This window comes from Oncorhynchus gorbuscha, linkage group LG08 (assembly GCF_021184085.1).
Source record: "Oncorhynchus gorbuscha isolate QuinsamMale2020 ecotype Even-year linkage group LG08, OgorEven_v1.0, whole genome shotgun sequence".
Classification (NCBI taxonomy): Eukaryota; Metazoa; Chordata; class Actinopteri; order Salmoniformes; family Salmonidae; genus Oncorhynchus; species Oncorhynchus gorbuscha.
In genome coordinates this window covers 44,395,466-44,419,497 of record NC_060180.1, presented here as the reverse complement: position 1 = coordinate 44,419,497, position 24,032 = coordinate 44,395,466, and the positions used below count along the sequence as shown (strand labels likewise).

Genomic DNA, 24,032 nt, shown 5'->3' with positions numbered 1-24,032 from the left:
CTATGGGCCCAAGCTTCAGGTTCAAACTCTAGGCCCTTCCAGACTTACTTGCTCTCCTCATCCAGTAGGTGGAAAAGCCCAGTGGGTTTCTGGCTGATCAGATGGATACAGCCCAGGTTGTCCGTGTAGTCTATGGTACTCCAGCTGATCCCCTCTGCCTGGTACTCCTTCTGGAATAGATGGATGGACAGATGGATGTGTGAATAAATGGGTGGATGAATGAATAAATTACTATTGATTCCCAATTAGAGATGATTTAACTTCACATGAAGGTAACATTTTATGGGGTGAAGGGTTTATAATGCATTCAGTAGTGCAACTGACTCCTTATCCCCCTTTCATTTCCCTTATAGAGCTCACCTGCTCCAGCTTGAAGATGTGCTGGTTGAAGTAATACTGTAATTTCTCGTTGGCGTAGTTGATGCAGAACTGTTCAAAGCTATTCGTCTGGAAATCCTCAAAACCAAATATATCCAGGATACCTATGGACAAACACTAAAAATAATCTGAATATAAATCCCTTTTTCCTGCTTAAATGGGCCCTTCCCAACAATGCAGAGAAAGAAAATTGAGAAATTTTAAAAGTTACATGTATAATACTAAAAGTAATAAAAGTAAAAGTAAAACTTTCTAAAGCTGCGTTGAAAGGTTGTCAAACAAATGCAGGGGCATCACTTTTTACTGGAAGTGAAAGATGGCTTTAACACTGCAGTGAAAGGGTTAGGTTAGGGTTAGTACAGTGACAAGCTGTCTCTGGGTTAGGGTTAGTACAGTGACAAGCTGTCTCTGGGTTAGGGTTAGTACAGTGACAAGCTGTCTCTGGGTTAGGGTTAGTACAGTGACAAGCTGTCTCTGGGTTACTACAGTGACAAGCTGTCTCTGGGTTAGGGTTAGTACAGTGACAAGCTGTCTCTTGGTTAGGGTTAGTACAGTGACAAGCTGTCTCCGGGTTAGGGTTAGTACAGTGACAAGCTGTCTCTGGGTTAGGGTTAGTACAGTGACAAGCTGTCTCTGGGTTAGGGTTAGTACAGTGACAAGCTGTCTCTGGGTTAGGGTTAGTACAGTGACAAGCTGTCTCTGGGTTAGGGTTAGTACAGTGACAAGCTGTCTCTGGGTTAGGGTTAGTACAGTGACAAGCTGTCTCTTGGTTAGTACAGTGACAAGCTGTCTCTTGGTTAGTACAGTGACAAGCTGTCTCTTGGTTAGTACAGTGACAAGCTGTCTCTTGGTTAGTACAGTGACAAGCTGTCTCTGGGTTAGGGTTAGTACAGTGACAAGCTGTCTCTGGGTTAGGGTTAGTACAGTGACAAGCTGTCTCTGGGTTAGGGTTAGTACAGTGACAAGCTGTCTCTGGGTTAGTACAGTGACAAGCTGTCTCTGGGTTAAGGTTAGTACAGTGACAAGCTGTCTCTGGGTTAAGGTTAGTACAGTGACAAGCTGTCTCTGGGTTAGGGTTAGTACAGTGACAAGCTGTCTCTGGGTTAGGGTTAGTACAGTGACAAGCTGTCTCTGGGTTAGGGTTAGTACAGTGACAAGCTGTCTCTGGGTTAGGGTTAGTATAGTGACAAGCTGTCTCTGGGTTAGGGTTAGTATAGTGACAAGCTGTCTCTGGGTTAGGGTTAGTACAGTGAATGGTTGTCTTACAGAGACGGCCTCCTCCATGTCTCGTCTGTTGAGCAGAGCGTGGTTGATGTGCAGGACAATCCAGTCAAACAGAGAGCTGTACAGAGACTTGGCCATGGAGTCCCGTGCTGTCACAGCCTAGGAAGGACAATAAGACAATAATTGTCACAGCCTGGGTAGGACAACGACAAGACAACAGTAGTCACAGCCTGGGCAGTACAACGACAAGACAACAGTAGTCACAGCCTGGGCAGGACAACGATAAGACAACAGTAGTCATAGCCTGGGTAGGACAACGACAAGACAACAGCAGTCACAGCCTGGGTAGGACAATGACAAGACAACAGCAGTCACAGCCTGGGTAGGACAATGAAAAGACAACAGCAGTCACAGCCTGGGTAGGACAACGACAAGACAACAGCAGTCACAGCCTGGGTAGGACAACGACAAGACAACAGCAGTCACAGCCTGGGTAGAACAACGACAAGACAACAGCAGTCACAGCCTGGGTAGAACAACGACAAGACAACAGCAGTCACAGCCCGGGTAGAACAACGACAAGACAACAGCAGTCACAGCCCGGGTAGGACAACGACAAGACAACAGTAGTCACAGCCTGGTTAGGACAATAACAAGACAACAGTAGTCACAGCCTGGGTAGGACAATAACAAGACAACAGCAGTCACAGCCTGGTTAGGACAACAACAAGACAACAGTAGTCACAGCCTGGTTAGGACAATAACAAGACAACAGTAGTCACAGCCTGGGTAGGACAATAACAAGACAACAGTAGTCACAGCCTGGGTAGGACAACGACAAGACAACAGTAGTCACAGCCTGAGTAGGACAACGACAAGACAACAGTAGTCACAGCCTGGGTAGGACAACGACAAGACAACAGTAGTCACAGCCTGGGTAGGACAACGACAAGACAACAGTAGTCACAGCCTGGGTAGGACAACGACAAGACAACAGTAGTCACAGCCTGGGTAGGACAACGACAAGACAACAGCAGTCACAGCCTGGGTAGGACAACGACAAGACAACAGCAGTCACAGCCTGGGTAGAACAACGACAAGACAACAGCAGTCACAGCCTGGGTAGGACAACGACAAGACAACAGCAGTCACAGCCTGGGTAGGACAATGAAAAGACAACAATTATTATGGCCTATAGGATAACAGCAAGAAACACCACAAAAAAGGGCTGCAACGCTAACAAAAGCCATATTAGTCCACACGTGACATGACAAGGAAAATATCCAGGTCCTGGCTATAACTACATTCTGGATTTTTCCCTCATGTCATGTGAGGAAGAAAAAGGAAAATAAATGTAACTGGTATTAGAACCCTTACTTCTTTGAGAGTGTAGTGTAACACTAATTTGTCATTGGCTGTTGTTTGTTTCCTCTTGGTCATAGCCTCCACCAGCAACTCCTGTTTGACCTATGAGAACAGAGCAGATTGTCAGTTAACGCTGTGTACAGGTCTTCCTCTAAGCAGGTGAGACTAAAGATATTGATTGATTGAATGACTACACAATAAATATATTGACTGATTGATTCCTTTACCTTGAGCAGGTCAGACAGGGTTGAGAGGACATCTGCTGGCCCCGCTTCCAGCGCCTGGCCATCTTCTGATTGGGTGTACGTCACGTTGCCCAGATACAGGATGGCAGAGAGCATGGAAAATATCCTACACAGAAATGCACGATTATTATACAATACACCAGGATTACTGATCATATCCTGCACAAGAAAACATAGGGCACAAATACACCTGGATAACAGTTTCACACACCATGAGCACCTCTCACTGGCTAGTAGTATGAGTTATGGCATCATCCTTATTTCAAGGATACAATACATATATACACGCATTATCGTTTACAAGCTACCATATAATTACATTGAGAAACAGCCACAGTAGGCCACTAGGTGAGCAACTAAGTTCTACTGTTCCATCTGCCACACCCCAAGGCCATGATCAGATGTCTGCTGCTGAAATGTTCCCTGCATTATTCTCCTGCTAGGACTGACAAGCTCTAACCTGCTGCGGAAATGGGAGAGAGCGGTGGAGATCATGGAGAGCTGCAGTGTTACATACAGACTGTTTTAGTTCCATCAGGTGTGACTGTGGCAGAAACTCTTCATGAAAAAGATCATATCAGGGATCATGACAGATGACAAGAGTATGGTACAGGGGATGTAAAGAGGAGAGGATAAGGTATCTGAGATATCTCTATAAACTATAGTTTGTCTCCCTCTGTCTCCTTCACTCTTTCTCTCTTCGTCGCACACACACTCGGTCTCACTCGCCTGAAGAGTTAACCCTAGAAGTATCCATACGTACTGTTTCTTAGTGGAGGGCAGGAATCCAACCATCTCCATGGCCTGGTGAAGCCTCTCGAACTCATGTCTGAGATCCTCAGCGTCTTCTAAATGAAAGTACTCCTGAGCAGAGTGACAGAGTATTTTAATTAAAACAAAAAATGTTAAATCCCAATACACTTAGACAGAAAAAAAGAGAAAATAGAGAGACAATTGACAGAAAGTAAAGAGAAAATATGAAGACATGCTTTTCGCATCTGTATTGCTGGAGTTCAGGCTTATGGACTTTAATGGGTTACAGAGTTAATGTTTACAGGTAATTCATGGAGCTGCATCTAAAGATATTTTATTTTACAGTTATTTACATATGTAAGAGAACTTGTATTAAAATCCATGTGATGAGAGAGAACTATGTACATATTTCTGTTGTATTGGATTACACTATTGACGCATTTACCAGAATGCCTTGCGTCAGAAATGAAGAAAAACAAGAATGCGCCAGTAATGTACAAGTGATTATCCCGGCTTTCGCTAGCAACTATCTTTTATTGTTTTGTAGAATCTAAAGTGATAAAATGTCATTTGAACAAGTAAAAACAAGCCTACATCTTACAACCAAAGTCCCGAGTCATTACTTTGATAGTTATTCTATACACAGACAGGTATTTCCCTGATGACAGATAGACGTGCACTAACACATCATAATGTAACAGTCAGAGCCACATGATAGGGCAGTTTAGACTAGAGATTAACTCTGTTTGACACTAACATGCTGACCACACCGCTGGCATCGTGTGCCAGAGTGTTGCAAAATAAATGTACACATACACGTTATTCAATCATTTCACACGCCTCAGCGAGCTCCTGCATGGCCAGGCGCTAAAATAGAAGGTTATATAAGTTATATTTGTGACACTCAATGCGCTGCAAGTCTGGCGTCTCCCATCTCCTCATTTGTGTGTAGGAGCATATGCCCACGTGGGTGATTGAAAGATTAACCGACACTCCAGTCGGTTGCAGTAATGCACAGTAAAGTTGGTTGCCAACCACCATATTAAAGTCCAAAGAAGTAAAAAAAAGAAGCCTGTGGAAGGAGAAGAGATGACGAGAAAGGAATTCGGTTTACCATTTTATCTGTGGATTAATTGTAGGAGTAGAGGACCTTGTGCATTTCATTTAAAATAACAACCCAATGTTAATATCACAGGACAAATTAGAGAGCAACAGTAAGCTAGCTAGCTACATTGCCATGAATGTTTAATGCTTTTTGACCTGTCCCCAAATGAATATGGTTCAGTTTGTTTTGATATTTCAACCTGCGTGTCCTGATGGTGTCTGGTATGGGGGTACAAAATCAACATGTGAACGTGTGCATTCGGTTTGGTCAGCATGTAATGTTCGTCCCAAATGTCACCATATTACCTACATAGTGCATTACTTTTGATCAGGGCCAATGGCACTCTATTCCATCCATAGTTTGCACTACTTTTGACAAGCATCCTATGGGCCCTGTTCAAAGGTTGTGCACTACATAGGGAATAGGGTGCCATTTGGGACACATTTTAATAATAAATACAGCAATACGGTAGAGCTCTCCAGACCAGGCTTTCTATGAAAAGCTATAAAGTTATAACATGCTCCACATCTTTTTTTATCTTAAGTAATAAACATAGATTTCTGCATATTTCTCACAGATATACTGCACTGTATCAATATTGCTCAGATGGATTTACAGCACAATGTATATCATATACACACATCTGAGAATAAATATCACTATGGGAACGACATTCTCACTGGAACACCCTGCACTCTTAGTTGATTACAGCCCCAGGATGTGTGCAATAGGGTTTAATATTTTCCTTGTATTTTACACAAAATGTTTCCTCCTGAGAATAAATCACTTTTCTCCCGGGTAACCTGGGATTTCCTGCCAAAACTGGAAGCGACGGCTTTGATCGGCATGAAAATTCAGGCCTCACGCTACCGGAGCCAGATGAACCCTACATTAAAAATACATTTTATGAGACCAAGCCCAAATGATTGTGCCGTTATGCAATACATATAGGCTACCGCACATTACGCACAACAGAAAAAGGTCCATAGATGTATGCTCTCTTGGGTAAATAAATGAAACACGCTCCAGTAATCATTTTGAGTGTGTACTGTATTACTGTAATGCTGGTGCAGGACATGCGGTCTGCAAAGTGACAATTATAGGCTAGGGAATTTGATTTAAAAAATGTTGAAATCTAATAAGGCTATTTTTATAATTAGTAGGCTGACGCATATAGCCTACCTTTCATAATATTTCCCCTAATGTTGTGCAACGTGTTTGAGAGCCAAGTCTTGCATCTTGCTCATTTCAATATCTGTGGTGCCGCTACTTGCAACGTATATCCCTTTAACCTAAATAAGATTAGTTGTTCTCATCTTCATCACTGTAATGACATGCTTGAATAATGTAGGACTAGAATAAGATGCAGAAGGCTTTCACTTCTCTTCACAAAGATTGATTGGTTATGCGTCTGACATGAATAAATAACTGCTATAGCCTATTGCTGTCGCACATTCTCTTCTTTCAAACTCCCAACGAGTTTGAAAGAATGTATTTAACATTCAGCAAACAAGAGCAAGCTTGCCTCCCTGCTCAAAAAAAAATGTCCAACAAGCTATTCTAGTTATTCGAGGCCAGAGGAGAGCAGGTGTGTATTGTGCAAGTGAACATGATGACAAAGGCTATAAGTTAGAAGCTTATGCATATTAACCCATCATTCATTAGGTAAATACACTGGGCATACGAAACATTAGGAACCCTTGCTCTTTCCATGACATGGACTGTACCCTTTTTTTCAAATTTCACCTAAAATTTTGCCTAAAATGACATACCCAAATCTAACTGCCTGTAGCTCAGGACCTGAAGCAAGGATATGTATATTATTGATACCATTTGAAAGGAAACACGTAGAATAATACATTAGATTTGGTAAAAGATAATACAAACAAAAAAATATGCGTTTAAATATATATATTTTTTTATCATCTTTAAAATGCAGGAGAAAGGCCATACTTTCAGGTAGGAGTCTAGGTTTCATTTAGATTTTGGCCACCAGATGGCAGCAGTGTGTGTGTGCAAAGTTTCAGACTGATCCAGTGAAGAATTACATTACTGCACAATATCAAGTCTGCCAGGAGATTGCCCAAATGTGCCGAATTGGTCAATTGATACATTTTCAAGTACATGACTTTAGGGAACATACAAAAATGCTATGGTGATAAAAAATATAAGTATAAATAACACACTCCCAGGAATGTCATACATGATGGATCATTAGCTTATACACTAACTTTGACACATCTCGATGGCCGGGCAGGGTGGGTGTGGAGCCAGAGACAGCAGTGGGATCAAACTGTAGACCCCAGTTCCTACATTTGAACAAACATTTATTTTAAAACTATGCTACATTTTATCAATGGAACCCTCAGGATGACAAATCAGAGCAAGATTACTAAATGCTACATTTTATCAATGGAACCCTCAGGATGACAAATCAGAGCAAGATTACTGAATGTAAGTACATTATTTACCTTTAGAGGTGAATGTATCAAACCAGTTGCCGTGATAAAAGTTGTTGTTGTGCACTCAAACAATAGCATGATATTTTTTCACTGTAATAGCTACTGTTAATTGGACACTGCAGAAAACTTAAATTCTTGTTCATCTTTCTGCCCATATAAGACATGTCTATGTCCCAGAAAGTTGGCTGTTGTATACAACGCCATTCTAGTCACTTTGGCGCACTTTAGCAACAACCGTCCCTGTTTAGGGACACCCATCCAGTAGAGGTTAAAGAATGATTTTTAAGCCTTGAGACATGGATTGTGTATGTGTGCCATTCAGAGAGTGAATGGGCAAGACAAATTATTTAAGTGCCTTTGAACAGGTTATGGTAGTGGGTGCCAGGTACATTAGTTTGTGTTCAAGAACTGCAATGCTGTTGGTTTTTTCATGCTCAACAGTTTCCCATGTGTATCAAAAATGGTCCACCACCCAAAGGACATAAAGCCCACTTGACATAACTGTGGGAAGAATTGGAGTCAGCATGGGCCAGCATCCCTGTGGAACACTTTCGACACCTTGTAGAGTCCATGCCCCGATGAATTGAGGCTGTTTTGAGGGTAAATGGGGTGCAACTCAATATTAGGAATGTGTGTGTTCTTACTGTTTTGTACACTCAGTGTACAAGGCTAATACTGCATTGAATGTATTACCTGAAAGGGGTAGATAGGACATCCATCCATCTTGAACAGGATTATCTATTTTGGATGCAATTTGAATGGGATGGATGGAGAGAGAGTAAGACTGAGAAAGTGCTCGCATGCGCACTGATTTAAAGCAACGACATTCGAGTGATTGACTGTATTAAAACTCTGCAGTTGCAATAAATAAAAAAATCTTTACAGTACAAAAATAAGGTGACCCCCAAAACCCAGATGGAGATATGTAAATTAGATGCGCATTCAGTCCTAATATTAGGCTACTGTAGGCCAACTCGTCACAAGAAAAAAAAGTTACCAGCTGATGAGATGATACATGCATTGTGAACTGCGCTCCATACTGACATGCACTGTCTGTTCCCACCCTGAGCGTTGATGATTGATCATGTAGATAGCAGAGCAGGCCATAGAGAAGACAGATTTAGACATCACATATCATTTTAACAGTTCTATTTCACGTCATGCTGTTCAAATAAATCATTTATTATAATTGACCAGTTTCTCGCAGTTATTTATCCCGGAAAATGGTAGTGGGTTTGGTTGGGAAATCTCAGTAACCCGGTTCCCGCAATTAAACCCTAGTGTGTAATGATTATGACATTAATGAACTCAACTGAACTGGTGTTTACCCTGTGTTAGTGTGTATGTGAGTGAATGTGTGTGTGAGTGAGAGTGAGTGAATGTGTGTGTGTGAGAGTGAGTGTGAATGTGTGTGTGTGCGAGAGTGAGTGTGAATGTGTGTGTGTGCGAGAGTGTGAATGTGTGTGTGTGAGTGAGTGAATGTGTGTGTGTGAGAGTGAGTGTGAATGTGTGTGTGTGCGAGAGTGTGAATGTGTGTGTGTGTGAGTGAGTGAGTACCTGTTGTAGGTATGCGTAGTCTTCAGGCTGCAGCAGACTGAACTCTCTCTGCTCCTCCTTGGATGCTCCCACCAGCAGGTAGTAGAACACATGGTAGTTCCTAGAGGTCAAGGGTCAGAGGTCATACGGTGTGTGTTTCAGTCAGAAGCCCCCACCAGCAGGTATTAGAGAAGATGTAGTAGTTCCTAAAGGTCAGATGTTAGAGGTTATACTGTACTGTAGAGAGGGCAATGAGTTTTTTTCTGACTGCATGACCTGACCAGAAAAAATTCCAGGCCTTAGTTATAGGCAACAACTACTGTAAGGCTCTGGTTATTCCCTGGTCAGGAAAAACATAGATCCCCAGTTAATCATTAGTGTGTATATATAGTACAGTAATCTGTAATAAACATTGTAACGTGATTCAAATGGTGTGATTTGTATCATATTGTACAATAGCTGATGAAACTAACACTAAACTTTAATAAAAATGTATTTATCAGTGTTATTACCTAATCGTTGCTGGTTGAAAAAAACTATCTACACAGGACCATCTAATCAGCAGGTTTGCATGGGCGGGAGTTTCAGCTTGCCTGGTGACAACACCAGGTGGTAAATTGGTTAATAAACCAATAAAAAAAGTTCCACTCCTAGACAGTCCTAGTAAAATTTAGCTAAAAAGCTATTTTTGTCAATTTTAATGAAACTATTACAGTAAGGTACTTACAGTTACCCGGAAAATATTTGATATCTATATAAAAACGCTGCACTGGGCATTTAAAGCTGGAATCCTAAATAGTGAAGCCGCAACGTCTGTTTGAGATATTACAACAACAAAGAAGTGACAGGATTCTTATTATTTTTTACACCCCTCAGACGACATAGAACAGCAGAATATGTACTGCAATTTCTTTTACCATGCTGCTCACCTGTTTAGTCAACAAAACAAAAACAAATGCGCTGGGGGGCGTTTCCCCAAATGTGGAGTCCATCTTTAAGTGTTTCCATCATTAGTTTCCATTTTGCAGCAAGAGAGTAATGTAGTGGTGGTATCACTTATACCTTCTCTATGCATTTCCGCATGATTTGAATTAAAGTCTACTTCACTTTCTTATTAACTTACCACTTCAGGCCAGGGTTCAACTTTAAATAAGAGAAGCTAATAAAGTAACACGCCTTTTATGCCTACAGTCACAGGAGCGCATGCTGTTTGCGTGGCATTCACCCTACAGCCTGTGAAAGTAAGAAGCAGAAAATGGCTTCATAGAATAGTTGATGTGATGCTGCTATGACAAATGAAAAGCATCTGTAGAATTCACGATCTGAGCGTGAATTTCCTGAATTAGTGTTGACACCTTCATAAAAAAATATTCTTGAATGCACTCATTTCAATATCCCAAACAAGGACTCATTCAGTAAGGGACAGAGTCAAAATTTAGATAAGCAGGTGCAACTCTGGCTTTCGCTTGAATCATTCACTTACGCCAATAGCGGGAAAATGTTTGTCAAGCACCAGTTCTTCCCTTCTACTCCATCAATACCTGTGTGTGTCAGATCTCTTCTAGTCCAGCCATACCTTTCATTCTTAGCTCTGAACACCAGTCGACACTTCTCCAGCAAGTACTTCTCAACTACCGCCCTGCAAGGGAGACACACAGATCAATCAATTCAAAATCGATACCTACAACTGATAGAAGTGTGGTTTGTGCACAAATGTTTGATTTATGTACTTATGTCTGATTTCTAAAATAAAGCCAAATGAGTGTGCTGTTGAACAAAAATGTAAGGTTATGACAGCAGTCATGTTTGAGAGACAGGCTCCCTTCACTGTGAATGACACTGGCAGCTAGGAAGTACATACAGTGGGGCAAAAAAGTATTTAGTCAGCCACCAATTGTGCAAGTTCTCCCACTTAAAAATATGAGAGAGGCCAGAAAATCACATTGTAGGATTTTTAATGAATTTATTTGCAAAACATGGTGGAAAATAAGTATTTGGTCACCTACAAACAAGAAAGATTTCTAGCTCTCACAGACCTGTAACTTCTTCTTTAAGAGGCTCATCTGTCCTGCACTCGTTACCGTATTATTGGCACCTGTTTGAACTTGTTATTAGTATGAAAGACACCTGTCCACAACCTCAAACAGTCTCACTCCAAACTCCACTATGGCCAAGACCAAGGAGCTATCAAAGGACACCAGAAACAAAATTGTAGACCTGCACCAGGCTGGGAAGACTGAAAGCAACTTTGTTTGAACAAATCCACTGTGGGAGCAATTATTAGGAAATGGAAGACATACAAGACCACTGATAATCTCCCTCGATCTGGGGCTCCAAGCAAGATCTCACCCCGTGGGGTCGAAATGATCACAAATATCCCAGAACCACAGGAGGGACCTAGTGAATGACCTGCAGAGAGCTGGGACCAAAGTAACAAAGCCTACCATCACTAACACACTACGCCGCCAGGGACTCAAATCCTGCAGTGCCAGACGTGTCCCCCTGCTTAAGCCAGTACATGTCCAGGCCCGTCTGAAGTTTGCTAGAGAGCATTTGGATGATACAGAAGAAGATTGGGAGAATGTCATGTGGTCAGATGAAACCAAAATGTAACTTTTTGGTAAAAACTCAACTCGTCGTGTTTGGAGGACAAAGAATGCTGAGTTGCATCCAAAGAACACCATACCTACTGTGAAGCATGGGGGTGGAAACATCATGTTTTGGGGCTGTTTTTCTGCAAAGGGACCAGGACGACTGGTCCGTGTAAAGGAAAGAATGAATGGGGCCATGTATATTGAGATTTTGAGTGAAAACCTCCGTCCATCAGCAATGGCATTGAAGATGAAACGTGGCTGGGTCTTTCAGCATGACAATGATCCCAAACACACCGCCCGGGCAACGAAGGAGTGGCTTCGTAAGACGCATTTCAAGGTCCTGGATTGGCCTAGCCAGATCTCAACCCCATAGAAAATCTTTGGAGGGAGTTGAAAGTCTGTGTTGCCCAGCAACAGCCCTAAAATATCTCTGCTCAGTGTGTGAAAACCTTGTGAAGACTTACAGAAAACGTTTGACCTCTGTCATTGCCAAAAAAGGGTATATAACAAAGTATTGAGATAAACTTTTGTTATTGACCAAAATGTGCAAATAAATTCATTAAAAATCCTACAATGTGATTTTCTGGATTTTTTTTCTCGTTTTGTCTGTCATAGTTGAAGTGTACCTATGATGAAAATTACAGGCCTCTCTCATCTTTTTAAGTGGGAGAACTTGCACAATTGGTGGCTGACTAAATACTTTTTTGCCCCACTGTAAATAAACCAATTCAATTTTACCCAGAAACTCACTGATGAAAATGTGGTTGCCATTCAGTGAGGAAATATAGCCTGGTCCCAGATCTGTTTGTGCACTTGATATAAGATGTTGGCAAGAAAGCAGAAACAGACAGGCACCCAGGCAAGCCTAAAAAAAAGGAACCATCGCACTGATTTAAAAGTGAACGGTATGTTGTTTCTGTGATGATACAGCCATCATGCAGCGACAGGTGTTGCTATGGTGTGAAATATGTCATGCAATACATGATAACACAAACACACTGCCTCACCCTCTCACCACCCCACTCTTTAGATAGTTGACCCGGATGAACTTCCCAAAGCGGCTGGAGTTGTTGTTCTGTGCAGTCTTCGCGTTGCCAAATGCCTATTTAGAAACAGAGCGAGAAGAGACATTATTTACAGTTACAAAAACTGATGAGGTACTGTAAACACTACAAATACAGTGACTTCAGAAAGTATTCATACCCTTCAAGTTATTCCACATTTTCCTGTGTTACAGCCTGAATTCAAAATCGATTAAATATATTTTCTCATCCATCTACACACAATACCCCGTAATAACAAAGTGAAAACATGTTTAGAAATTTTGGCAAATGGATTTAAAATTAAAAACAGAAATATTCTAAATCACACCCCTGAGTCAATACATGTCAGAATCACATTTGCCAGTGATTACAGCTGTGAGTCTCTGGGTAAATCTAAGAGCTTTGCACACCTGGATTGTACAATAGTTGCACATTCTTTTTTTTAAGTTCATCAAGTTAGATGTTTATCATTGATAGACAGCCATTTTTAAGTCTTGCTATATATTTTCAAGCCAATTTAAGTGAGAATTGTAACCAGGCCACTCAGGAATACATATCGTTTTGGTAAGCAACTCGGAAATTATTCAGACCCCTTCACTTTTCAACATTGTTATTATAGCCTTATTCTAAAATGTATTAAAATAAAAATCTCAATCTACACACAATACCCCATAATGACAAAGTGAAAACAGGTTTAGAATTAAAAAACAAAAATACATTATTCACATAAGTATTCAGACCATTTGCTATGAGACTTGAAATTGAGCTAAGGTGCATCCTGTTTCCATAGATACTCCTTGACATGTTTCTACAACTTGGGAGTCCACCTGTGGTGAATTCAATTGATTGGACATGATTTGGAAAGGCACAAACCTGTCTATATAAAATGTCCCATAGTTGACATTGTATGTCAGAGAAAAAACCAAGGCATGAGGTCGAAGGAATTGTCTGTAGAGCTACGAGACAGGATTGTGTCGAGGTACAGATCTGGTGAAGGGTACCAAAAAATGTCTGCAGCATTGACGGTCCCCAAGTGGCCTCCACCATTCTTAAATAGAAGAAGTTTGGAACCACCAAAACTCTTCCTAGAGCTGGCCACTCAGCCTAACTGAGCAATCGGTAGAGAAGGGTCACTCTGACAGAGCTCCAGAGTTCCTCTCTGGAGATGGGAGAACCTTCCAGGAGGACAACCATCTCTGCAGCACTCCACCAATCAGGCCTTTATGGTAGAGTGGCCAGACGGAAGCCACACCTCAGAAAGAAAAAGGACATGACAGTCCACTTGGAGTTTGCCAAAAGGCACATGAAGGACTTTCAGACCATGAGAAACAAGATTCTCTGGTCAGATGAAACCAAGATTGAAATATTCCGCATCCCATTGGTGAAGCATGGTGGTGGCAGCATCATTCTGTGGGGATGTTTTTCAGCGGCAGAAACTGGGAGACTAGTCAGGATTGAGGGAAAGATGAACGGCGCAAAGTACTGAAAGATCCTTGATGAAAACCTGCTCCAGAGCACTCGGAACCTCATACTGGGGCAAAGGTTCACCTTCCCACAGGACAACGACCCTAAAGCACACAGCAAAGACAACGCAGGAGTGGCTTCGGGACAAGTCTCTGAATGTCCTTGAGTGGCCCAGCCAGAGGCCGGACTTGACCCCGATGGAACATCTCTTGAGATACCTGAAAATTGCTGTGCAGCAACGCTCCCCCATCCAGTCTGACAGAGCTTGAGAAGATCTGCAGAGAAGGGGAGAAACTCCCCAAATACAGCTGTGCCAAGCTTGTAGCGTCATACCCAAGAAGACGCAAGGCTGTAATCGCTGCCAAATGTGCTTCAACAAAGTACTGAGTAAAGAGTCTGAATGCAATATGTTGTGCAAAAATTCTAAAAAGCTGTTTTTGCTTTGTCAGTATTGGTATTGTGTGTCTATTGATGAGCAAAACAATATATTTACTCCATTTTAGAATAAGGCTGTAATGGAACAAAATGTGGAAAAAGTAAAAGGGGTGTGAATACTTTCCGAATGCACTGTATACATATATTTGGCCTTGTGTTTTAGGTTATTGTCCTGCTGAAAGGTGAATGTGTCTCCCAGCGTCTGTTGCAAAGCAGACTGAAGCAGGTTGGCCTCTTCTATTTAAATGTGCTTAGCTCTACTCCTTGCCGGTTACAAGCATACCCATAACATGATGCAGCCACCACCATGCTTGAAAATATGAAGAGTGGTACTCAGTGATGTGCTGTGTATGCTCCAAACAAAGTTTTGTATTCACGATATAGGGTATTTCTTTGCCAATATGTTTTGGAATATTTGTATTCTGTACAGGCTTCCTTATCACTCTGCCACTTAGGTTAGTATTGTGGAATAACTACAATGTTGTTTAATCCATCCTCAATTCTCATATCACAGCCATTAAACTCTAACTGTTTTAAAGTCACCATTGGCCTCGGTGAAATCCCTGAGCAGTTTCCTTCCTCTTAAGAAGGACGCCAGTATCGTTGTAGTGATTGGGTGTATTGATACAGTATTAATTACACTTTGAATGGTGTAACTTCACCATGCTCAAAGGGATATTCAGTGTCTGCTTTTTTTGTTGTTTACCAATCTACCAATAGGTGTCCCTCATCTTTGTGGTTGAATCGGTTTGAAATTCACTTCTTGACCGATGGACCTTACAGAGAATTCTATGTGGGGTACAGAAATGCTGTAGTCATTAAAAAAAAAAATCATGTGAAACACTATTGTTGCACACAGATTGAGTCCATGCAACCTATTACGTGACTTGTTAAGCAGATGTTTACTTCTAAACTGATTTAGGCTTGCCATAACAAAAGGGTTGAATATTTATTGGCTTAAGACATTTTAGCTTTTCATTTCAAATAACATTTCCATAATTCCACTTTGACATTATGGGGTATTGTGTGCAGGCCAGAAAAACAAAAAGCGCAATTTAAGAAATTTTATATTCAGGCTGTAACACAACAATATGTGGGAAAAGACAAGGGGTGTGAATACTTTGACAGCACTGTAAATGCTTCACCATTTACAAAAAGTGAAATTAACTGAAGAAGATATAGAACCAAACGCAGAAGATCTCCTAAGCCTGAGTTTACCACATACGGAACTCTGCTATTCAACCAGAAGGCTTCTTCATATTCCGTATATATCGAACGGTGGCTTCTGGTAAGAGTTGAGGGGGAGGGGTGTGTTTCCCTATAAACAATTCCTGTTGTACCAAAATTGAAAACAAAATGTCCACTTTGACATTATGGTGTATTGTGTGTAGGCCAGTGACACACAATCATCATTTTATACATGTTAAAAGGCTGTAACAACAAAATGTGGGAAAAAAATCAAGGGGTGTGAATACTTTCTGAAGGCACTGTACTGTATGTGTTGCTGTGAGACATGAACTAAATCTGTTTGACGAGCGGATACTGTATGTTTAAAAAGGTCCAAAGCAGCATTTTTTTTATTATCTCAATATCAAATCATTTCTGGGTAACAATTACCTGGGAGCGGTTTGAGTGGGGAGGTGAAAAGGGAAAATTAGCTGTTGTCGGCAGAGAGGTTTAGCACTGGTCTATTAACTTTTTACCGCATGGTTAGATCACCATGAAAGGCCAACACCGACACCGTGATGGTTTTCAGAGGGATGTTGTGATTATGACACCATGTCAATTATGAAACCAGTCCTTCTCAGATTACCACGTTAGTCAGAGAGAGTCATAAGCACAGTCAATCAGAGTCCTGATTGTTAAGATGATTTTGTATGCGATTTGTAGGAAATACGCACCAGTTACTGAGAATAAAACGGAATTTTCTGAACTTTTTGTTTGCATTCAAAATCTTATTTTCACTATACCTTAATCCCAAAGCCTAAAATAGAAGTTGAACAAATTCAGGATTTGAAAAAAAAAAATCCTGACTTTTCACATTCTTTCTTGTTTTCATACCTTGTCAGGACGTTCTGGTCCTGATAATGTAGGAAAATATGCACACGCACACACACACACGCACGCACGCACGCACGCACGCACGCACGCACACACACCTCCAAAAGTATTGGGACAGTGAACATTTTGGCTCTGTTGTCCAGCACTTTGAATTTGAAATGATACATATTGGGTGAACCATTTAGAAATTACAGCACTTTTTGTACATAAGTCCCCCCCCTTATTTTAGGGGACCAAAAGCAATAGAAATCAAATGGTAAATTATGTATTTTGTCATTCTGGATAAACTATTTTTTTGTAAATAAAAATAGAATATGTTTCTAAAACACTTTAATGTGGATGCTGCCATGATTACGGAAAGTCCTGAATGAATTGTGAATAATGATGAGTGAGACAGTTACAAAATGCTTACCTCCCCTGTTATTGCATCTAACTTTTTCATCATTATTTATGACTCATTCAGGACTATCCATAATCATTGTAGCGACTCAGACGGCATCCTTAGCCATTCTCAGGACATTTTCAGACCAGCTGGCTGGTGTGTTTACGGACATATTAAATCTCTCCCTATCCCAGTCTGTTGCCCCCACTTGCTTCAAGATGGCCACCATTGTTCCTGTACTCAGGATGGCAAAGGTAACTGAACTAAATGACTATCGCCCTTTAGCACTCATGTCGGTCATCATGAAGTGCTTTGAGAGACTAGACAAGGATCATATCACCTCCACCTTATCTGTCACCCTAGACCCACTTCAATTTCCGTACCACCCCAATAGGTCCACAGACGATGCAATCACCATCACACTGCACAATCCCATCTGGACAAGAGGAATATGTAAGAATGCTGTTCATTGACTACAGCTCAGCATTCAACACCATAGTACCCTCCAAGCTCATCATCAAGCTGGAGGCCCTGGGCCTCAACCCACCCTGTGCAATTGGGTCCTGGATTTCCTGACGGGCCACCCCAGGTGTTGAAGGTAGGAAACAACATCTCCACTTGGCTGATCCTCAACACTGGGGACCAGCAATGGTGTGTGCTCAGCCCCCTCCTGTACTCCCTGTTCACCCATGACTGCATGGCCATGCACGCCTCCAACTCAATCTTCAAGTTTGCAGATGACATTACAGTAGTAGGCTTGATTACCGACAATTACGAGTCAGCCTATAGGGAGGAGGTGAGGGCTCCGAGTGTGGTGTCAGGAAAACAACCTCTCATTCAATGACAACAAATGAGATTATGGATGCACCGATATGACATTTTTGGCCGATACTGATATCCAATATTTTCCAATAAAAACGATGCTGATAACGATATAACAATTTTTTTGCAGCCTTTTAAACATTCTAGTACACTTAAATAGTTGAATCCACACACACTGACCAAAACGTTGTTGGCATTTACTTATGTAAAACATAATCAAAACCTATTTCTTTCACTGTGCTGTTTCATTGTTAATTTGTTCAGTCTCAACCAGGATTTCATCATTTGTCAAGCAGTGAAGTTTCAGCTCTGTCTGTCCGTGACGCCTCTTCCTCGGTGCGCACTGTCACCGTGTCCGTTTCCATCTGTGTCTAACATTCCACGTAAACCCTGTTTCTTGTCTGCATCGAAGTAACAGTCCTTGTACCTAGCATCGAGCATAGTGGTGACACAGTAGAGGCTCAGTGAGAATGCCACCAAATCACTTGTTCACAGCCTCTAGTAGAGTACTTTTCTAAGTTATGCCAACACAGACCGTCGGGTTGTTGAGCAGGTGTTTCAATACCATGACAGGGTATCACGTCTGCTGCAGACGCAGTTGAGCTTATTTCTCAAGTCAGTTGTTTGAATGGCGCAAGGAGTGTTCATGTTTCCAAGTTACAAACATATTCTCAAATTCCATTGAAATGGCAGCAGTGGTATGAGAACAAGCCCATTCTTGAGCATGCAACACGGCTTTCCTCAGTACGAAATCCTCGTCGACCCTATGTGCTGTCAGACACAGCATGCTCATGGGGCTGACATCGCTGATCCTAAATGTCAGTCGTGAAGCTAATAGCAGTCACACCCATAGATATGCACGTCAACAATACTGTAACTCCGGTAGGGTAACATCGAAAAATAGCGCTTACTTGGGAGTCTGTACTTGTGCTCGCCAGTCGGCGAAAGCCAACATCATCCATGACAGAGAACGGTTGATTGTCAAGGGGATGAATTCCATTATCTTGGAGTTAATGGATTTCGCCTTTTGAGTTGCCACGCTGAAATTCTTGCCATTTCAAATGACTGCTCGACTTGTTGACTGCTCGATCCACACAGCAGACATTGTGGGCTATGTTAGGAGTGCTGTATTGCACGTGTAGCGCTATATTTTTAGTGGCGTCATTACGTCATTTACCTACATTATATAGGTATGCACCTCAGCTTTCGGTTTTGCACATAGGCGTTAAACTAGACATCGGGCCGATGCTGATGTTGCCATTTTTAGCTAATATCGTTCGATTCCGATATGCTTACCGATATATCGTGCACCCCTAAAGGAGGTGATCGTGGACTTCAGGAAACAGCAGAGGGAGCACCCCCCCCCCCCCCACCTCGACGAGTGGACAAGGTGAAAAGTTAAGTTCCTCAGCGTACACATCACGGACAAACTCAAATGGTCCACCCAAACAGACAGTGTGGCGAAGAAGGCTCAGGAGGCTGAAGAAATTTGGCTTGTCACCCTCAAACCTTTACCGATGCACAAGTGAGAGCATCCTGTCGGGCTGTATCACCGCCTGGTACGGCAACGGCACAGCCCATAACCGCAGGGCTCTCCAGAGGGTGGTGCGGTCGGCACAAAGCATCACTGGGGGCAAACTACCTGCCCTCCAGGACACTTACAGCCCCCGATGTCACAGGAAGGACAAAAAGATAAAAGACAACAAACACCCGAGCCACTGCCTGTTCACCCCGCTACCATCCAGAAGGCAAGGTCAGTATAGGTGCATCAAAGCTGAGACCGAGAGACTGAAACACAGCTTCTATCTCAAGGCCAGACTGGTAAACAGCCATCACTAACCCAGAGAGGCTGCTGCCTACGTACATACAGACTTGAATTCATTGCCCACTTTAATAAATGGATCACTAGTGACTTTAATAATGCCACTTTAATAAAAATGTCACATATCTTGCATTGCTCATGTAACGGATGTGAAACAACTAGCTAGTTAGCGGTGGTGTGCGCTAAATAGCGTTTCAATCGGTGACGTCACTTGCTCAGAGACCTTGAAGTAGTGGTTCCCCTTGCTCTGCAAGTGCTGCGGCTTTGATGGAGCGATGGCTAATGATGCTTCGTGGGTGACTGTTGTTGATGTGTGCAGAGGGTCCCTGGTTCGCGCCCGGGTATGGGCGAGGGGACGGTCTAAAGTTATACTGTTACACTCATCTCATATGTATATACTGTATTTTATACCATCTTGCCTATGCCGCTCGGTCATTGCTCATCTATATATTTATATATATTCTTATTCCGTTCCTTTACTTAGATTTGTGTGTATTTAGGTAGTTGTTATGGGATTGTTAGATTACTTGTTAAGATATTGCTGCACTGTCGGAACTAGAAGCACAAGCATTTCGCTACACTCGTAATAACATCTGCTAACCATGTATGTGACCAATAACATTTGATTTTGATTTGATCCACGTGTTTACAAACAATATATTGTTATTTACAATAAAAGCGCACCAAAATGACAATAAATTATTTACTTTTAATTTCTATTAGACACAAAATAATCCGAAACATCCATACAAACAGCAAATGCATCCAACAAGTTTGTAGATTCACAAGATTAATGTGTGGAGAATTTTCTTTGTTTGGGGACCTAAACCCCTTCCACAGCTGTTTGGCTCTGGTTAATAGATGCATTCAGATAACACAATGGTTGACTAATAACATGTTACAGTTGTGTGAAGACATCAGGGTCATATTAAGTAGGCTAACACAGTAGCAAAACATTTACTAACAGCAAAATGAAAATTACCATCTTTTTCCTCAAACAATATATTTTATATTTTCAACAGATGACCCTCTAACTGGACATGTTTAGGTAGTTAACTCGGTTTCAAAAAATATTTTCACAATGTGCCAGTAAAACTGACTGCTAGCCTGAGGAATGTTCCTCCCTCCTCTCCACAGTGAAGTAAACACCATGAGTTATCATCCTCTTTCAAACACAGCTTTTACTTTCCAACAAGAAATATGTCTTGGCTTGTTCTGGTTTCTCCACTCCTCTTTCCCGCTCTCTCGGTCTCTCCACCTCTCCTCTCAGTCTGTCTACACTAGCCAACGCCCCAACACAGCCTCCATAATACACTTTCCCCTACGGAGCTGTAGGGCCCGAACGAGCAGCAACCAACCCCTCCCTCAAACAATAACCATCCAATCAGCTACTCTCTGATTGGCATGTGAGGGACAGAGGAATTCCCCATAGCAGTTTGAGTCATTACGAGGGAAAAAAAGGAAAATGAAGAAGTAGACCCTAAATATAGGGACCTAGAAATAGTCAACAGCTCTTGGTCTTGTGTGTTTATGAAAAATAGTGCTCCTAACCATACATCTTGGTTTGCCTCTGCTGTGTTCAAGTAAGTGGAATGGAGCTAAACCAAAGAACAATACACAGAGGAAAAAGTTCCAGCTCTAAATGATCACTGCCTGAGGGTTTGCTGTAGGCCAACTCTGGAAAGACAAGTTTATTGTAGGCCTGTGTCTCCTAACCATGTGAAGTGACTGTAGTTTTGGGCATGCTCTCAGATAGAGGGAAGTGGGGCCTAGGCCCCTGCAATCATAGCATTAACTCTCATAATGGGGAGTCCATCAGGACACCAGAGATTTGTCCAGAACACTGTAGATAATCTGGGCCTGTTTTAATCAAATGTCTCAGAGTAGGAGTGCTAGCCTGACGACTCACACTAAATGATTCCGCTGCTCTGTTGTTCGCTACATACTTTAACCTGAGACTGCCATCATTGAAGTTGTTTGTGGTGATGAGGGGCAAGAGGGTCCTTTTACAAAACAAAGTAATCATCAATGGGTTCATCTCTAACCAATCACAGTATCAAAGTCTATTACGAACTTTCAAACTGCCGCTATACCTACTTGTGTTCTGGCTCTGGCCAAATCAGACGGCCCCTGAATGCGTTCGCATTCGGTGAAGGGTCGGGGGAGGTACCTCAGATCCAGGCTCATTGCGGATAAGAAACTAACCGTGAGCGTGTCGTAGCGTTTGGCCGGAGCAAGAAGCCTGGGTAGACAGGCAATAGGAGTGCTGGTCGAGGATCAGTTTAGCCTTTTAGATAATAATGTATAAGATTGGAGGGGGACACAAAGTAAATCACATTACTTCCAAAATACTATAGTTTACTACATAGCCTAAAAATACAAATGTATCACCCATATGTCTCCCGCTCCTAAAAGGTAGGCCATAGCTCAAGATAAAGTGCAAGTCTCTCCAACTCTGCCCTCTTCAAACTAAGTCAAGCCTTTGGCTGATTATAGCCAAGTAATACTGATAGCTTAATATAAATGCGCCATGGGATAATCTCGTAGTTTAACCTTCTTATGTGATTTTGATATTGCCTATAGGGTGCAACATTTCTGGGACCATGGCTGTCAAGTGAGCTGCGTCACATATGCCTAAAATAACATTGAGGGACTGCGGTTGGGCTTGGGACCAGTTATTGCGGTAGTGGGTGGGAGTCGGACAGAAAGTCAAGAGGGTGCAGTATGAAAAGTTATGGGTGCAGGAGGGATGAAGAAATCAGTCCCATGCAGACCTCTACCAGTCCCATGCAGACCTTGCTTATTAGTGCCAACTGCAGAGGCACACCTCAACAAGGCACACCTGTTAATTGAAATGCATTCCTGGTGACTACCTCATGAAGGTGGTTGAGAGAATGCCAAGAGTATGCAAAGCTGTCATCAAGGCAAAGGGTGTCTACTTTGAAGAATCTTTTCATTATTTTACTTTGAAGAATCTTTGATTCGGGAACAGACCATCTTGGGAAGAGGTGGGAGTGTGGGGCACAGCCCTACTTTGTGACTTATGTAAGTCGTTACTAATGACAGTACTGCACTTATACAGTAATAACAGAACAGTGGTCTAAGCAGACATACGCTGCTTTCAGAAAGTATTCATACCCTTTGACTTATTCCACATTTTGTTACAGCCTGAATTCAAAATGTATTAAAATGAATCTTTCCCCCTGATCCATCTACACACAATACCTCATAATGACAAAGTGAAAACATTTTTGCAAATTTATTGAACATGAAATACAGAAATATCTCATTTATATAAGTATCCACACCCCTGAGTCAATACATTGTAGAAGCACCTTTGGCAGCGATTACAGCTGTGAGTTTAAGAGCTTTCCACACATGAATTGTGCAACATTTGCCTGTTATTCAAGCTCTGTCAAATTGGTTGTTGATCATTGCTAGACAACCATTTTCAGTTTTGACTTAAATTGGCAAGAAAATCTAACTCGGCCACTCAGGAACATTCACTGTCTTCTTGGTAAGCAACTCCAGTGTATATTTGGCCTTGTGTTTTAGGTTATGGTCCTGCTGAAAGGTGAATTCATCTCCCAGTGTCTGGTGGAAAGCAGACAACCAGGTATTCCTCTAGGATTGTTCCTGTGCTTAGCTCCATTCCGATTCTTTGTTATCCTGAAAAACTCCCCTGTCCTTAATGATTACAAGCGTACCAATAAGATGATGCAAATATGGAGATGTACTCAATAATGTGTTGTATTGAATTTGCCCCAAAATTGACACTCTGTATTCAGACAAAAAGTGAATTGCTTTGACCATTTTTTTTGCAATTTTACTTTACTTTTTGCAAACAGGATGCATGTTTTGGAATATATATATTTTTTTCTTCCTTCTTTTCTCTCTGTCAATTCGGTTAGTTTTGTGGAGTAACGACAATGTTGTTGATCCATCCTAAATTCGATCACAGCCATTAAACTCTTATTTTCCACCATAACTTGCAAATAAATAAATTAAAAATCCTACAATGTGATTTTCTGGATTTTTTCCCTCATTTTGTCTGTCATAGTTGAAGTGTACCTATGATGAAAATTACAGGCCTCTCATCTTTTTAAGTGGGAGAACTTGCACAATTGGTGGCTGACTAAATATTTTTTTGCCCCACTGTATGTGACTTGTTAAACATATTTTTACACTTTAGGATTGCCATAACAAAGGGGTGAATACTTATTGACTCAGGACATTTCAGCTTTTCATTTAGAATTAATAAAAATACATCTCTAAAAATTATTCTACTTCGACATTATGGGGTATTGTGTGTAGGCCAGTGACACAAAATCTCCATTTAAT

At 41.6% G+C, this 24,032-nt stretch overlaps 1 protein-coding gene across 9 annotated transcripts in view; it reads right to left on the bottom strand.

Moving 5' to 3' along the window:
- Positions 1-24,032, bottom strand: part of LOC124041688 (unconventional myosin-IXb-like) — a 74,700-nt gene that overhangs the window by 32,057 nt on the left and 18,611 nt on the right. For all 9 annotated transcript variants that reach the window (XM_046359564.1, XM_046359568.1, XM_046359565.1 and 6 more), the window contains exons 3-11: positions 12,670-12,764; positions 10,645-10,707; positions 9,090-9,189; positions 3,976-4,076; positions 3,195-3,318; positions 2,980-3,069; positions 1,645-1,761; positions 361-495; positions 49-170 (exon numbers count right to left, since the gene is read on the bottom strand). In XM_046359564.1, the coding sequence (XP_046215520.1) occupies positions 49-170; positions 361-495; positions 1,645-1,761; positions 2,980-3,069; positions 3,195-3,318; positions 3,976-4,076; positions 9,090-9,189; positions 10,645-10,707; positions 12,670-12,764 (947 nt within the window). The remainder of the gene's footprint in view (positions 1-48; positions 171-360; positions 496-1,644; positions 1,762-2,979; positions 3,070-3,194; positions 3,319-3,975; positions 4,077-9,089; positions 9,190-10,644; positions 10,708-12,669; positions 12,765-24,032) is intronic.